The sequence below is a fragment of the Tursiops truncatus genome, chromosome 11 (assembly GCF_011762595.2).
Source record: "Tursiops truncatus isolate mTurTru1 chromosome 11, mTurTru1.mat.Y, whole genome shotgun sequence".
Classification (NCBI taxonomy): Eukaryota; Metazoa; Chordata; class Mammalia; order Artiodactyla; family Delphinidae; genus Tursiops; species Tursiops truncatus.
In genome coordinates, this window is record NC_047044.1 from 62876509 (window position 1) to 62892840 (window position 16332).

Genomic DNA, 16332 nt, shown 5'->3' on the forward strand with positions numbered 1-16332 from the left:
GCAGTCCCCTCTGCCTGCCCCTTCTACCTGGCACCAACCCCCCTGGCCACTGGCCAGGAGCTGGGGCCAGAGCAGCATGGTTCCCAGGCCCGGGCCTCTTGGCGGTTGGCACACAAGCTAGAGGTCTGGACCTGGTCGTTGGTTCCCAGGAGCAGCTTAGTGTCTGGCATTTTAGGAGCTCCTGTCATCCGGACTGTGGCTTCTCTGGGAGAGTTATGTGGGAGGGCCCGGATCCGTCCCGGATTTTGGGGCAGGAGGAGTTTGTCAGGCTGTCAGGCTGGGGTGTGGGTGCTTCAGGGCAGTGGGAGCCCAGGGCAAGGTAGGGAGAGGAGGATCTTGCTTCGGCAGCAGCCCGATCAGCCCCAGGCCTGCAAAGATGGGAACTCGGGCCTGGAGTGGGCGGGCTGGGAAGTAGGATTCCAGAGCCTCTCCTGCTCCTCCTCTCCCTGGTTTGTATTGGTTTGCGGCCTTGCCTAAGTGCCCTTTAACCTCTCCTCAAAGTGTCAAGATCCCGAAAATAGCAGTGTAGACTCAGACAGGAAATGAGAAGGGGGTGGGGAGCTGGAGCGCAGACAGACAGGAAACGGGAGGCCTGTCGGCCCCCAGAGAGGAAGCTAACTTCAGGCAGCTCCGGTGTCAGTCAGCCGCAGCCAGAGCCTGCTGCCGGATCTTAGCCGGGCCTGGTGCTCTGGCCCGGCCTCTCTCTGTAGCCCGGGGTGTGGCCATCAAACATGGCGCTGGTGTTCCAGCTGTGGGGGAGAAGCGGCCTTGCAGGGCTGTTTGGCGCAGCTGGCCTAGAAGGACACCTGGACGCTCGGAGGGAACAGAGCACAGGAGAGTCAGGGTTCATCCTGAGAGTTTTATGTCTCTCTGGGTCCTGTATGTCTATAGGACAGGAATGAGCCTGTCCTGTAACAGTCCTGGGACTCGCTCCTGACTTTCCTTCCAGGGATGTCTGAGTTCAAAAGGCCTGAAGGCAGAAGGGTGAACATGCCCCGGTCCACTGTCTTTAGGGTGCCTAGTTGTCTTCCCTGCTGCCTCCCTGGTTCACCCTCTTAGTGGCCAGAGCCATTCTGGGGTTACTTGAGTTCCTGACTGTCCCCGCATCCTTTTCCTAGTCTGCCAGACTCACCCTGACAAAACGCTGAAGTCCCACGTATTCCTCTGCTCACTACTTCCCAAAATACCTTTCCTTGAACTTGGTGGAGAGCCTTTTGGCCCAGTATGCCTCTGTTCCGGACTCTCTTTGACGCTCCCTGCCTGTCTTTTAACTGAGACTTCGGTCAAGTCAGGGACCTGCTGGCTTCTGTCAGGAACAGCTCTGCACGAGGGCTACAGTAAATGCTCTGTCTAACCCTCAATTCCTCCCAGGAACGTGGCATCAGGACAGTGCGCCCAGCCACGTGCTAGACACCAGAGACCTAGAAAATGATTGAGTGGGGCCCTGGCCCTTGAGGAGGGGGCTTCTGAAAGCTGGTTTGGCTAACATGGTGTTGGAAGGCCTGTACCTTTCCTTATCCCTGGCTCTGCCGCCTAGGGGCGGTCCAGGCCGGTGACGTGACCATGGCTGGGTCTGCCACAGGCTTTGATCTTCAGAATTCTCCCAGCCTGGTGCTGAGTTCCAGAGGATCCAGGAGGGGGTGTCATTCTGTCAGAGACACCTTTTCCTCCTCCCCCTCAATCCACTTTAGCAGACCCCTCCACTGTGTTTCCTTTATCTGCAGGTGGGTGCGGGAGTTTCTGAATGATGAAAACAAAGGCCTGGACGTGCTGGTGGATTACCTGTCATTTGCCCAATGTTCCGTCATGTGAGTACCACCTGGGACGAGGGTTGGGGAACCATGAGGAAGGACATGGTCCCATTCTACTTTGACGAGGAAGGGTGAGCTTGCAGTAGTGAAGATGGGAATGGGAACCCCAGGCAGGAGGGGAGGGCCTGGGCAGCAGCGTGGGGGTGGACAGGTGGCCAAGGGGCTGTCTGAGATCAGTGAAGAATGCCAGGTGGCTGGAGTAGAACGTGCATTTTGGGGAGCAGGAGGAGAGATGTGGAAAGGGAGCTCAGAATCGAGCCCGAAGGATCCGACTCCATGCTGGGAGCCGTCCAAGGAAATGTCCTGGCTTCTGGGAGGGAGGCCCTGTGGGATTCGTTTGCTTTGGGAGAGCTCAGTCTTCAAGAAGCAACTTTGGGTCTCCAGTTGTGAGAGGGTTACTCCAGGTCACCCCAGGAGCAGTGAGCATGACCTTTGACGCAGACTGAAAGTGAAGCATTCAGGAGCCTTTTGCAAGCAGATGGGGGGTTTGGAGGCAGCTGGAAGTGAATCAGCGCAGAGGAGAAGGCAGTGTGGGGTAGTGGAAGGAACGAGGGCTTTCGAGTTAAGACAAAGCCCAAAGCCGGGTGTGGGTCTCTTCTGTCCTTTACTGTCTGCGTGACCTCAGGCAAGTTTGCTGAGGGCCTCCTATGTAAGAGGAGATCCATATTCCAGGGTTGCCGTAAGGATTAGATGATAACGTGTATAAAGCAGTTGTAGTATTTGGAACATAGTCTATACTGTGGTGGCCGCTTTTTATTTGTTAGTTGTTATTATTTAAGGGGTTGCTCCCTACCATAATTACCTAAATATATGGAAAGAGGGATTATATTGACCGTTCATGGCATGGCCAGCACATGCAGACTCAGACCCAAGACTTACGTTGGCCCTCGGGTGACTGATCACCCCGGTTTGCCCGTGACTTTCCCGAGTGTTTGCGCTGAAAGTCCCGTGTCCTGGGGAACTCCTCAGTTCTGGGACTCAGCCCCAACCTCGACTTCCACTTTCCTTGCTACTGTCCTTGCCCCTGGGCTGTTCTCCTTCCTCAGCAGGTTTTCACCCTCATCTCCTTAGGGTTTCAAACTAATGCCTCTCCTAGGTTTGGCCTTTGTCATTTTTTGCAGGTCGTCGCCTGTTAAAACCAAGAGTGGCCCACTCCCCATTCCCGTCCCTACAGAAGTCAAGGCTCATGATCCTCCTATCCCTTAAAAGAAACTCACTCTTTTTATAGAAAGAAATGAAAAACATTTGCTGAAGCGATTTTTTTTAAATTCAGAGCTTTTATAGAAAAAGATGTAGATTATTTTTCCAAATAAGCATATCTTGCTTCAAAAGCAAACAAATTCCAGCTGCTTGAAACCAAAATACACTGGAACCTCAGTATTGTAGTGTCCACAGCAGTACCTTTGACTGTGTTTTTAAAAGAAAGACTCGGAGCAGGTGAGGTAAGAGTGTGTGTTTTGGGAAGGGTTGAGGGGAAAAGAGCGAAGCCAAATAGAGTTTGAGTGAAGGCACTTATTTGTAAACTGCACATCCCAGCTCTGGGGAATACTATTATTCACGGAGGGAAACCACTGGCAAGTGGCTTCCCTGTCCGGGAGACTCCTCTGATGTCTGCTTGAGAGCCCCGTTAAGCATCTGATGGTCAGGGTCCTGAAGTCTGCTCCTGCTTCCTTGGGAACACTCAGGCATCTGCAGATACCGCTTCCTATTTCAGAGAGCCTCGGCCTCTGTGCCTTTGACCCTGGGGCTGTGCGTGTCTGAGCAGAAGGCCTTGCGGGAAGAGCCTGTAGGAAATGCTTGCTGAGTCCTGGGTGACCTACTGGGGGAAGAGGACAGGAAAGAGGAGTGGGGCTTGTTTCTCAGAGGGGGTAGATCCCGATGTGGGGATATGTAAAGGAGAAGGCCTTGTGGGTTTGTGATCTTGAGCTGTCCTTCTTGCCCTGGCTACGCTCCCAAACTGCTGGTGGTGGGAGATGCCTGGTCCCAGAAGCAGGAAGTGACGTAGAAACCATCCCAACTCCTGTGGGGACTAAGGACCCCGGTTCACACCCTCGACCTGTGATTTCTTCCCCGAGGGAAGCTGAAGCCCAAGGAGCCTCTAAACCAGAAAAACCCAGAAGCCTCAAGTAGAGGCTGGAAAGAAAACCCGGTCATTAAAACCCAGTGCTAGGATGAGACCATGGTGCTTTTCCTGAACACAGAGGCCTGTCCCAGTCTGGGTTTCTCGGGACCCCCATTCCCTTCCACTCAGACCTGGCCTCGTGAACCTAGTCCAGAGCCACCTGGGCCCCACCCTCAGGGCACTGAGAGGCCCCTTTGGCTGCTGCCGTTTGCCCCCTAGTAATCCCTTCAGTTGGCCTGTTCCCCACCACTGCTCTAGAGGGCAGATTCTCCGAGGGGAGCGGCAGCTTCTCTGAGATGTCCCCTCTATGGCTGGGAGTGCAGAAAGTCTGCCAGCTCCCCGCGTCTCTTCGGGCCCATGGGGAGGTGACTCCTGGAGGCCAGTGGGGGGCAGCGGCTGGCCTCAGTCAGCACCCGCATCTCCTCAGATCCCCCTCCTGGTTGCTGCCGGTGACTACTCTGCCCTCCTCGGCCCTCCTGACCAGGGTTGGGTCTCTGCTGCCCAATTCCGCTTTCTCTTCTGCTGCCCTTGCTTCTTGTTGCCCTAGACGTCTAAAGGGCGGGGGTGGGCTCGCCAGGCGGCTTGGCACTGAATTTCTCCTGTGTGTGCGCTTGTGTCCTTTCCTGCTCCAGGTTTGACTTTGAGGCTCTGGAGAGTGGTGACGATGGTGCATTTGACAAGCTCCGGTCCTGGAGCAGGTCCATCGAGGACCTGCAGCCACCCAGCGCCCTGTCAGCCCCCTTCACCAACAGCCTCGCTCGCTCTGCGCGCCAGTCTGTGCTCCGGTATGTGTGCTCTCGCTCTGCCCGCCTGCCTCCCACCCTCGTCCCCGTCCAGGTCTTGGGTGACAGCGGTGAGTGCTCATGCTCCTCCCTTCACTCTTGCTTCCAGGCTCAGCTCTCTTGCCCTCTGCCTGCCAGTCTGTCTCTGGTCTGTCCTCTCTGTCTCCTTGACTCTGCCCAGCGATCTGTCCTGGGTAAGTACGTCACCCTCGGCTGTGCCCACCCCATCTGGGGTTCCAGCCCTCCCCTCTCCTCTCCCCGTCTCTGGGGGCCCCTCCGTTCATCATTCTCACTCTGCCGTTCCTCCAGGCCTCTGGGCAGGGCTGGTCCTCACCCAGCTCCTTAGTCTTCACCAGCTGGTCCAGCACCTGCCCTCATGTCTGTTTCCCTCTGCTCTGCACGCAGCCCCATCGGCTGCCCGAAGACCAGCTCCCACCCAACCTGCTGTGCTCACCTTCCCTTCACTTCTTCCTTTAGGCCTTTTTTTTCCCTCCAAGGCTGCAGCGTGTTCATTTGTCTGTGGTATCTGAAGAGCCATCCTGCCCGGAGGCAGGTGGACGGACCGGATGATTTCTGAGAGCCCTCCTACAGAGGGAGGCTTTCCTTTGGGTCCTATGGCCCTTTCCATGGCCTCTGTCTCTCAGCCATGCTTTTCTCCCAGTCTTCTTTGGGTTTTGCCCATTCTAGTCATGCACGAGCAGATACCACTTGTGTTTCCTGTTTTTTCCATGAAACATCACTAGGGGCAAAGTCAGATATAGTCCCTAGCCCTTCTATAGCCTTTGGGGTCTGCTCTGTCTTTTCTAGGACATAGATGTGGGATGGGAGCTAAGATGCCCCTGCCCCAGGGAATGTGTTGAAGATGCAGTGACTAGAAGGAAGAGGAAGGATGCCTCAAATGAATGTCTCCTGGACCCATCTTGAGGTCTAGGAAGGCCTACACACCTCGTGTTGTATTTTGGAGGACGTCTGGGCTTAGGATGGTTTGGGCACTGGTTGTAATGCTGGGATCCTGGATAGTTAACTGACAAAGACCTGTTCCAGGGAGGTGAAAACAGTGGAGTGCCCTGCCCCCTGCACCTGCACCCCCTGCATCTCTCTGGGCTGCTGGTGCAAAGTCCTCCATCCCCCTTTTCTTCTGCTGCTGAGGGGCAGCCTGCTGTCTGGGTGATGGCAAGTGCTTCTAGACCCTTCACCAGCAGCCCCTCTCCCCCAGGTATAGCACTCTCCCTGGGCGCAGGGCGCTGAAGAACTCCCGCCTGGTGAGCCAGAAGGATGACGTCCACGTCTGTATCCTTTGTCTCAGAGCCATCATGAACTATCAGGTAAGGCGACAGCACTAGCCACGGGTGCTCTGCCTCATCTCCCGCACCAGGAGAGCTAGGAAGGCACTAGCTTGTAAAAGACAGGTTTGCTGTTGGGCCTGCAGTCAGGGAGCTCCGGCTGGGATCTGTCTTCCCCACCGTCATGGTCTCCCCTCCTCCTGTCCTTTCCCTTTGCTACAGTATGGATTCAACCTGGTCATGTCCCACCCTCACGCTGTCAATGAGATTGCGCTCAGCCTCAACAACAAGAATCCAAGGTGAGTTCCTTCCCTCCCCTTTCCTCCCCGCTCTGCCCAGGACTCTGGAGAACTGGGCTGCACTTGTCCCTGCCAAGAAGTCCCGCCTGGCCTCGGGTCCTGCGGCTTAGGTCAGCGCCTTGGTTTGGCCCCTCACCTCTGCTGGAGGAGGAGTGTTCTGCTCTCCTCTGGTCTACACAGCTTAGGGAGGGAGAAAGCCTGCCTTCCCCTGCCTTCTTTCCCAAACCCACCCTCTCCCTCACCACCGAGGCTGTCTCTACTCTCTTGAAAGGACTCACCCAGTTGTGGAAGCGAGCTGTGTGGTGGCCAGGGTCAGGGGCTAGGGTGTTAATCTTCATTCTCCACCCCTTAGGACCAAAGCACTTGTCTTAGAGCTCCTGGCAGCCGTGTGTTTGGTACGGGGAGGTCACGAAATCATTCTTGCTGCCTTTGACAATTTCAAAGAGGTCAGTTTCCTATACCCATGTGTGTGCGTGCGTGCGTGCGTGTGTGTGTATGTGTGTGTGTGTGTTTTTGGCGGGGAGGAGGTGTGAGCCAGGTAGGTAAGCGCCCTTTCCTGTGATCTCACACATCCTAGGGATTTTAACAGCCTAGTGCTTTTAGCTAGGTATTCTGCCTCCTGCTTTTTTAAACCAAAACCAAAACTTCATTCTTACTAGATCTTGTGCCGGGAAAGCTCCTGACTGGCCAGCGAAGGATGCCCTCACTTGAGGGCTATAGTCCAGCAGTTCTAACCTGCTGTGCAGCAGAATACCTGAAGAGCGTGTGTTAAATGCACAGGCCCCTGGGAGGCCTGGCCATCTGTGCGTTAACAGGCTCCCCAGGCCGTTCTGAGGCAGTGAACCCACTGGTAGAACCCGAGGCAGTGATATTTGTAGTGGGAGGAGAAGGCAAGCAGGGATCCTCCTGGGGTGTTGGCTGTCATTGGTGAGGGGAGAGGGAGCTCCTACTTGGAATTCCCCAGACTTGGCCTGGCTTTGAAACCCCCATCTGCTTGAACATAGGATTCCTCGGCATACAGCTGCAGCTGCTGGTCCCACCTCTTCCTCCTTTTTGGACCTCTTCCCTAGCATCCATTGTTCAAGCCAGGAAATGGCTTTTCCTCCTTGAAGCCAGAGGCTCAGAGGAGTCTCTGGACCCCTCTCAGCACAGAGGCTTTCCTGCACCCAGGCCTCTCTCCTGCGTCCCCACTAGGACTTCAGCCTCCTGCCTCAGCCATGGCCTCCAACCTTCCTCCACCCTCCCTCTTTCCTTCAATAGCTCGGCAACACCAGGCCCCTGTGTTTCTTCTTGGCCTACACTCAGAGGCACCCAGAGCCCAGACTAAGGGCACACGCTTTACTGAGCTCCCTCAGGGACCCAGAGCAGATGCCATGTCCCAGGCTTTCTTCTATCATGTCCCAAGTGACCCGTTACATAGAAAGAATTGTGGTTACACTTGGTCTGTACCAGTCCCTTTGCTGGATGTTCCTGGGAACCAGGGCTCAGGGGCTTGGGTTCTGCATGGGACAGATCCTGTTACTGAGAAAGTTTGCTTGTTCAGGTATGCAAGGAGTTGCACCGCTTTGAGAAGCTGATGGAGTATTTCCGGAATGAGGACAGCAACATCGACTTCATGGTGAGGAGCTGGTCCTGGGTCAGGTGCATGCCCAGCAGGGCCGCCCACTCCTTGAGAACGGGGCTGAGCCGACAGCGTACTCTGACGTTCTGTGTAGGACCCAGAGTGGTTCTCTTCTCAGCAAACGCTCCTCATCCACTCACTCACTCACCCCAGAAAGCTTTTAGAAACTCCAGGACAATTTCTGTCTTGGGTCTCCTCCTTTGCCGCTTTGTGTGGCCGCACTGTCCCTGATTTGGACCCTTTGTGAGCTGCTTTCCTCTTCCCCAGCTTCTCCTCAGTTCTCCTCACTTCCCTTCAGTCTAGGGTATACAGCTAGTAGGGTTGTCTCAAGGAATACCTGCTGGTGTGCAAAGGAAATCCGCCAAATCTTCATGTACACTTATTTCTCATGTAATTTACTTGTCTTCGTAAAATGAATATTAAGTTCGACGTTTTCTAAGTTAAAATTCTCTTATTGCTCCCTGAAAGACGTACCTTTTTTACTCCTTTTGATGATCCGCCTGATGATGCTGGCTCTAACAGCCGCCTCCCCTCCGTGTCTCGGCTCTCTCTGCCCCTCTGGGCTGCTCCTTCCCCAGGTGGCCTGCATGCAGTTTATCAACATCGTGGTGCACTCGGTGGAGGACATGAACTTCCGGGTCCACCTGCAGTATGAGTTTACAAAGCTGGGGCTGGAGGAGTTCCTGCAGGTGAGCTGGGCTGGAGTCCTCACGGGATGAGGCGCTTCGGGGAAGAGGACCAGCTTAGCTGTATCACGAGGAGTTTTTCTTTTACAAGAGCCTAGTCACGGATGCTCCTGGCACCCTGCCTGTCTTCTGTGACCTGGGACTCTGGCCTTTGCGCAGAGGGCTCCTCAGTCAGTCAGCTCCGCAGGGCGAGAATCTGACACGGCTACAGTAGGAGCTCCCTGGGTCCTAGGCTCTGGGAAGGGGTCATGGAGGCTGATGAGGAGGCTCCCCCAACTGCTACTCTCTCTGCTTTCCCCCAGAAGTCAAGGCACACAGAGAGCGAGAAGCTGCAGGTGCAGATCCAGGCATACCTGGACAACGTGTTTGATGTGGGGGGTTTGCTGGAGGATGCTGAGACCAAGAATGTGGCCCTGGAGAAGGTGGAAGAGCTGGAGGAGCATGTGTCCCATGTAGGTGGTCCTCCTTTGCTGCCAGAACCACTGTTGAGGGTGGGGAGAGAGTGGGGACATCTGAGTCCCAGGAATCCTGAGCTGACCTGCTTACCTCCCGATTGAGCCTCAGGGAAGCCTCAGAATCCACTGGGGCTCTCTAGCGCACGCTCTGGCTGAGACACTAGTTCATCCGCGGTGGAACACACATTGACCTCAGGACTGGGTGTGAGGTGGCCTCAGGCTCGAGAGAGGCAGATGTGGCCATTTGTCTTGCACTATTTCATGTGGTCTCAGACCCTGGGCTCACAGGAGTGACCTAGGGAAGCCACTGGGCCAAGCTGCCTTTGGGGCCCTGGGTGGAGGGGTCGGGCCTGGGTCCTGACTGGGGTTCAGACTGTGCTGAGTGCCCAGACTTTAGGGCCATCCCCAAACCTGCCCTTTTCATCCTGCAGCTCACAGAGAAGCTTCTGGACCTAGAGAATGAGAACATGATGCGTGTGGCAGAGCTAGAGAAGCAGCTGCTGCAGCGGGAGAAGGAACTCGAGAGCATCAAGGTACCAGGTTATGTGGGGAAGGGAGCCCCTGACTGGTACTGGGTGCTGGGGCCTGGGGAGCTTGCTTTTCGTTCCATGTCAGTCATGTCAAGTCCTCGAGCATCCAGATATTAATTCACTCCTGAGGCACTCGAATGAGGGTGGGCTGATGATTTCACCCCATGTTTTAGCTGGAGAGGGAAGCTGGAGCCAGAGTGGGCCAGACACACACACAGGAGGGTGGGAGCAGGTGGGGCACCTCTGGAGCCCCTGTCTCCTCCTGCCAGCCCACCCCCCTTGCTTCTCCCTCACCTGCACCTCCACGTGCTTCCCCAGCCCAGCGCAATGAACAGGCTCAGAATAGCCCAGGTACTTGGGGCTGTTTATCAGGATATCTACCAGGTATTCCAGATTGGAGAGCAGGGCCTCCTCACATTTCGGTGTCTTCTCTGTCCCTCACCTAACTTTTTGTTAGTTATAAAATCATGCCCCAACCCATCTCTTCTTCCACAGGAATACAATTACGCTGGCTCTGTTGAGCTCAGTACATACCTGCCAAGCCCCTGCTAAGAGTCTGAAGCGCTGAGTCGGGAGTATGGAGGATACAGAGGTGGCTAAGGCAGGGTCTTGTCTGTAGGGGGCTTCCAATTGAGCGACTGTACAAACCAAATGGAATGAGAGCAGGACTGAGGCACAGAGGGCTGAGACTGCCATAGCAGGCTGCTGGTGGGTTAAGGAGAGTTTCACAAGGGCAGCCTTCTACCTGGGCCTTGAGGGCCAGGGAGACTGGGCTGGAGCAGTGAGGAAGGACACTGCAGGGCGCCAGCCAAGCAGGCTTGCTCTTCCGCCCCCCTCTTTTGTTCTGCTGCATTCCAGTTTTCCGTGGGTTTCTGCCGCTCTCTGCCTCTGAGTACCCTCCTGGAGACCCTTGGGTAGGAAGTCTCACTCCCAGGAGCATCGCCTGCTGCGCTTTCAGGTGCTCTTTTCTTAATGGTGCTGTCTGCCCAATAGGAGACTTACGAGAACACGAGCCACCAGGTACACACCCTGCGGCGGCTCATTAAAGAGAAGGAGGAGGCCTTCCAGCGCCGATGCCACTTGGAGCCCACCGCCCGGGACCTAGAGTCAGTGGGCAGCGAGGCCCTGGCCCGGGTAGGCCCTGAGGAACTGAATGAGGGCATGCCCCCCTCCGACCTGGACCTCCTGGTTCCGGCCCCGCCCCCCGAGGAGGCCCTACCTCTGCCTCCGCCGCCGGCTCCTCCCTTGCCCCCTCCACCTCCCCCGTTACCAGGTAAGCAGGACCCTTACCTGGTAAAAGGCAAGAGGTGCAGCCTTATTGTGGGGCCAGACCAAAGGCCCAGTCAGCAGCATCTCCACAGGGAGAAACTGGGGATGTGGCTGGAAGGATGTAAAGTCAGGTGGGAGAGGCTGAGGGAGGGTTAGAATCTGAGGGAGGCTCAGATTACTAGGGAAGGGATGTCTATGAGCAGACGTGGATCTGTTTTAAGGAGCGTAAAGATGCTGCTCCCGATTCCTCTGAAGACCTCCAAGGAGAGGGCTTAGACCAAAGCAGGGGAGAGTGGGTCAGAGACCGCACGACCTGCCCCGTCAGTTAGGACCCCTGGGAGCCACTTGGGCAGGGAGTTCATGCAGCCTCCTTCCCTGGTAGTCTTTAAGGACAGGTAGGGCGGACAGAGGGGAGTCTCTTGGCCCCTGGGTCACTGTGCTATTTCTTCTTTTCCCAGACAAGTGTCCCCCAGCCCCACCTCTCCCCGGCGCTGCTCCCTCTGTGGTGTTGACAGTAGGCCTGTCAGGTGAGTGTCCCGAGGGCTCTGGGCAGGGCTAGTGGGACCGAGGGAGTGTGTCCTTGGCTCCTGCCTCACTGATCCTCCTTCCAAATTAGCCATTCGCATTAAGAAACCCATCAAGACCAAGTTCCGGCTGCCTGTCTTCAACTGGACAGCACTGAAACCCAACCAGATCAGCGGCACTGTCTTTAGCGAACTTGATGATGAGAAGATCTTGGAGGTAGCAGGGCCTGGGGCCCTCAGGGCTGGGGTTGGGAGCTGGGGCCCAGGTTGCCCTTTAAGGTAGATCTCTTGGCTTTGGAAGAGCCCTCAGACTCAGCCCTCCATGTACCAGAGCTGAGCTGATGCTGGTGTGCTGCCAGCGGGTCCTCTTGTAGGATGAGGCCACAGCATTTTCCCTTCTCATCAACTCCTGCCAGGACCTGGATCTGGACAAGTTTGAAGAACTGTTCAAGACAAAAGCCCAGGGCCCTGCCCTTGACCTCATCTGCTCCAAGAACAAGACAGCACAAAAGGCTGCCAGCAAGGTGACCCTGCTGGAAGCCAATCGTGCCAAGAACCTGGCCATCACCCTCCGCAAGGCTGGCCGCTCAGCTGAGGAGATCTGCAGGGCCATCCACACGTGAGGCTCCCACTGACCTTGCCCTGGTCCCCAGCTAGTTGGTAACCCACCTAGGATCTCCACCTAGGATCCTAGCCTTCCCTGGATTCCAGGGCATTGACAGAACTCCCTCAGTCATCCAGTGGCTTGGCCAGAATTTACTGCATCTGTGCTGTGTGCCAGGCACTGTGTGAGGTGCTGGGGAGTCAGCCCGGACCTTCATTCAAGGAGCTCCTAGCCTAGGGCTTCCCTGGTGGCGCAGTGGTTGAGAGTCCGCCTGCCGATGCAGGGGACACGGGTTCGTGCCCTGGTCCGGGAAGATCCCACATGCCGCGGAGCAGCTGGGCCCGTGAGCCATGGCCGCTGAGCCTGCGCGTCCAGAGCCTGTGCTCCGCAACGGGAGAGGCCACAACAGTGAGAGGCCCGCGTACCGCAAAAAAAAAAAAAGAAAAAAAAAGGAGCTCCCAGTCTAATGGGAACAGTCCAGTAACACTGGGTGACAACACCAAGGTAGTGGAGGTACAGGCAGCTTTGGGAGAACAGGGAGGGCTAGGTAGCTGAGCTTGGTGATCAGGGAAGGCTTCCTGGAGGAGGTGATGTCTCACTTGCAACCTGAAGGATGTATATGAACTCCAGGTCAGGGCCTGGAGGGAGAGGCATGGTGCCCTGAGTACTGAAAATTGACTCTGGCTTTAGTGTAAGGAGGGGAGTAGGAGAGACAGAGTAGAGAGGCGAGCAGAAGTCTTGCAGGCTGGGCCTCGTAAGCCACGTCCGGGTGTTAAGACTTCTCCCTAGTTGCAGAGGGAAGACGTTGAAGGGTTCTTAAACAGGGCATGGAATGTGACCCTAGGATTGCTACTGGTGCTGAGTAACACCAGCCCTGGAGTTACTGGAGGTGAGACAGTGAGTCCTCTGCCTCTGGCTGTGTGGTGCTCAAGACCCCACCCTCCGTCCTTGTAGGAGCTGGAAAATGAAGGGATGACAGATAATGTGGGCAAAGGCAAGACCTGAGGTGGTCCCTCCCTCCTACACAGGTTTGACCTCCAGACACTACCCGTGGACTTCGTGGAGTGCCTGATGCGCTTCCTGCCCACAGAGGCTGAGGTGAAGCTGCTGCGGCAATACGAGCGGGAGCGGCAGCCCCTGGAGGAGCTGGCGGCCGAGGACCGCTTCATGCTGCTCTTCAGCAAGGTGGAGCGGCTGACCCAGCGAATGGCTGGCATGGCCTTCCTGGGCAACTTCCAGGACAACCTGCAGATGCTCACGCCGGTACGGCCCCCACCTGTATCATGGTTGTCTGCGGCCGCCCCTCCGCCCTTTACCTGCTAGTCCCCTCCCCTGCCAGCCCCTCCCTGACTTTGCCGCATCCCGGCATGGGGTCACTCAGCTATTCATCTTGCCTTCCAGCAACTCAACGCCATCATTGCAGCCTCTGCCTCCGTCAAGTCCTCGCAGAAGCTGAAGCAGATGTTGGAGGTGGGGAGAGGTTGGGGATGGAGGTGCCGGGGCTTCCCGGGTCCTGGGTGGGGGCCTGGCGCTATAGAGAGAGGAGGAAGGAGCCCTCGGGTCTTGCCCTGAGTTCTTCCCGTGCCTCCTTTGGACAGATCATACTTGCCCTGGGGAACTACATGAACAGCAGCAAGCGGGGAGCTGTGTATGGCTTCAAGCTCCAGAGCCTGGATCTGGTGAGATGGTGGGGACAGCAAGCGGCCAGGAAGCTGGATGGGGCAGCGGCTGGGGCGCCAGGGTGTTCAGCCCTCTTGCACTGACCGCTGTCCCCCTCTACCAGCTGCTGGACACCAAGTCCACTGACAGGAAGATGACACTGCTGCATTTCATCGCCCTGACAGTAAAGGAGAAATACCCAGACCTGGCTAACTTCTGGCATGAGCTGCACTTTGTGGAGAAAGCTGCGGCAGGTGAGGGGAGCCTGGCCCAGGGAGCCTGCCTCGCGTCCAGCTCAGGACAATCCCTGGAAGCTATGAGGAGGGGGAGCACTTGGGTGCCTTTCTTTCTTGCTTTTGTTTTCTTTTTTCTGACCAGTTCAAAGTTTTCCGCTGGGGCCATGGGCAGGGGCCACCCCAGAGGGAGCCTTCCTACAGGCACCAGGCCCCACCCAGCCCTTTCCACTTGGGTGCTGTGGGAGCTGGAAGGGAAGGGCAGCGGTGGCTCTTCACTGCCAACTCCCCCAAGCTGGCCCCAGAGCCTGTGTCTCTGTGATGTATGGGAAGTGCTTAGAAAACCCATAAAGCCCCCCACAGACATAGGGTGGCTGTTATTTTTGCCCCCCTCGTGAAACTGGGGCAGGCCTGGGGCAGCTCTGTTTTGGAGCCCAGCAGTCTGCGGCTCACCTTCCCTTGCTACCTTCGGGGGTCATGAGCCCACGGCCTCTTTTCCTTTTCCTTGCCCCTGTGAGAGCTTGGCTAGCTTGGTTTGCCCCTCTCCGTCCACGCTGGTAGCTCTGGAAGGGGGGCGTGAGGAACCGAGTGAGCCCATGCTGAGCGGGAGGGCTGGAGCTGGCTGTAGTCCTCAGCCCGGGCTCTGGTGACAACAGTGTCCCTGGAGAACGTGCTGCTAGACGTGAAGGAGCTGGGCCGGGGCATGGAGCTGATTCGGCGGGAGTGCAGCATACATGACAACAGCGTCCTGCGCAGCTTCCTTAGCACCAACGAAGGCAAACTGGACAAGCTCCAGCGCGATGCCAAGACAGCCGAGGTGAGCACAGGGTGGAGGTGGGTGGGAGAGGCTGGGGCCAAGGTGCCGTGAGCCTCTGGCGGGCTTAGTTCTGGTTCTTGGGTCAGAGAACTTTCGTCAAGCAGCTGGCTGGCTGATCGTGGGGAGAGGGGGCGCTGGGGATGGCAGGCAGCTGCCTCTGGAGACGCACTCTAGGGGGCTTGGTGAGCCCCTAGTTCTTTGCCCTCCCACAGGAGCTGTGGGGGGCTGCGGCTTCCTGTGGGCCTCCTGCCCCTGCTGGGAGCCGGGCTTCTCCTTCCCCACCAGGCTGACCCCTTCTGCCCACCCCCTCCCCAGGAGGCCTACAATGCTGTTGTGCGCTACTTTGGTGAGAGTCCCAAGACCACGCCTCCTTCTGTATTCTTCCCAGTATTTGTCCGATTCATTCGTTCTTACAAGGTGAGCAGAAGAGAGACTTTTAAAGAGGAGTTTGGCTGAGAGAAAACTGGTAGGGGGAGAGAGGGCTGGGCTTCAGGCTTGGGCCTTTTCCGTCTCCTCCTCTGAGTCCTGCGAGGGAGCGATGGAAGCTGGCCACAGGCCTCTTAGCTGTGAACTGGTGGGCAGGGTGGGGGCCCAGGCCCTTCCTGTCATTGTTTGGGGCAGGAAGTGCCCCTCCAGAGAGTGGCCACCTGGGGTTGCTGGTCCCACTGACACCCACTCTCCACCCTCAGTGTCAGCCCCTCCCCTCACAGCTCACAGCCCCTGTGACTGACACACACACACACACACACACCATCTTTCATGGTTCTTAGGAAGCAGAACAAGAGAATGAAGCCCGCAAGAAGCAGGAGGAGGTAATGCGGGAGAAGCAGCTGGCTCAGGAAGCCAAGAAACTGGATGCCAAGGTGGGTGGGACCAAGAACTGGGGCCTGGAAAACACGGCAAAGGATTAGGAGGGGGTGGAGCAGAGAGCTGGAGAGGAGATGGAGAACTGGAGCCCACAGACCACCCAGAGGGCCTGATGATGGAGTCCAGAGGGATGGAGAGGGGGGCTATGGGAGGGGATTCCTAGGCAATGATGGGGGCTGGGCTGGCGGGCGAGCACAATCAAGGGCATCCTCAGACTGCATCTCGGGGCAGGAACCAGCCCCGTGGTACGTTAGCGGTGACTCCCTTTCTCTTCAAATGCTCGGCTCTAGACCCCATCCCAGCGGAACAAGTGGCAACAGCAGGAGCTAATTGCAGAGTTGAGGCGGCGCCAGGCCAAGGAGCACCGGCCTGTTTACGAGGGGAAGGATGGTACCATTGAGGACATCATCACAGGTGGGGCCCTTTTCCATCCCTGGTTCCTGGCCACTGGGCCCAGCTCCCAAACCCCAACCATAGCCCTTTGGGCCCTCCTCCTCCTACCCCACCCCCATGGGGCCTGACCACTGTGTCTCTCTCCTGGGCCACAGTGCTGAAGAGTGTCCCTTTCACGGCCCGTACTGCCAAGCGGGGCTCACGCTTCTTCTGCGATGCAGCCCATCATGATGAGTCAAACTGTTAACCCCCAAGGCTGGGGCCCTTGACAGGTACTGGGCACCACAGTTGCCCTCTCTGCATGCCCACCTCCCAGGACTCCTGCTGGGTCCCACAGGCGCCTCCTCTCCTGCATGACTTGGAACCATCCTCTGGCA

The 16332-nt window shown here is 56.9% G+C and overlaps 1 protein-coding gene across 7 annotated transcripts in view; it reads left to right on the top strand.

Annotated features, from left to right (window-relative positions):
* The window catches only part of FMNL3 (formin like 3), a 55511-nt gene that overhangs the window by 37372 nt on the left and 1807 nt on the right, over positions 1–16332 (top strand). For 2 of the 7 annotated variants that reach the window (XM_033866772.2, XM_073788703.1), the window contains exons 5-26: positions 1725–1808; positions 4566–4718; positions 5932–6040; positions 6221–6297; positions 6650–6743; positions 7841–7915; positions 8497–8607; positions 8907–9056; positions 9491–9592; positions 10583–10862; positions 11317–11385; positions 11475–11599; positions 11799–12001; positions 13015–13249; positions 13388–13456; positions 13585–13665; positions 13770–13899; positions 14535–14695; positions 15011–15112; positions 15466–15558; positions 15853–15976; positions 16111–16227. In XM_033866772.2, coding sequence (XP_033722663.1) covers positions 1725–1808; positions 4566–4718; positions 5932–6040; positions 6221–6297; positions 6650–6743; positions 7841–7915; positions 8497–8607; positions 8907–9056; positions 9491–9592; positions 10583–10862; positions 11317–11385; positions 11475–11599; positions 11799–12001; positions 13015–13249; positions 13388–13456; positions 13585–13665; positions 13770–13899; positions 14535–14695; positions 15011–15112; positions 15466–15558; positions 15853–15976; positions 16111–16202 — 2719 coding nt within the window. In that variant the 3' untranslated portion in view covers positions 16203–16227. The remainder of the gene's footprint in view (positions 1–1724; positions 1809–4565; positions 4719–5931; positions 6041–6220; positions 6298–6649; positions 6744–7840; positions 7916–8496; positions 8608–8906; positions 9057–9490; positions 9593–10582; positions 10863–11316; positions 11386–11474; positions 11600–11798; positions 12002–13014; positions 13250–13387; positions 13457–13584; positions 13666–13769; positions 13900–14534; positions 14696–15010; positions 15113–15465; positions 15559–15852; positions 15977–16110; positions 16228–16332) is intronic. The other 5 variants (XM_033866775.2, XM_073788706.1, XM_033866774.2 and 2 more) reach the window with 4 other exon arrangements.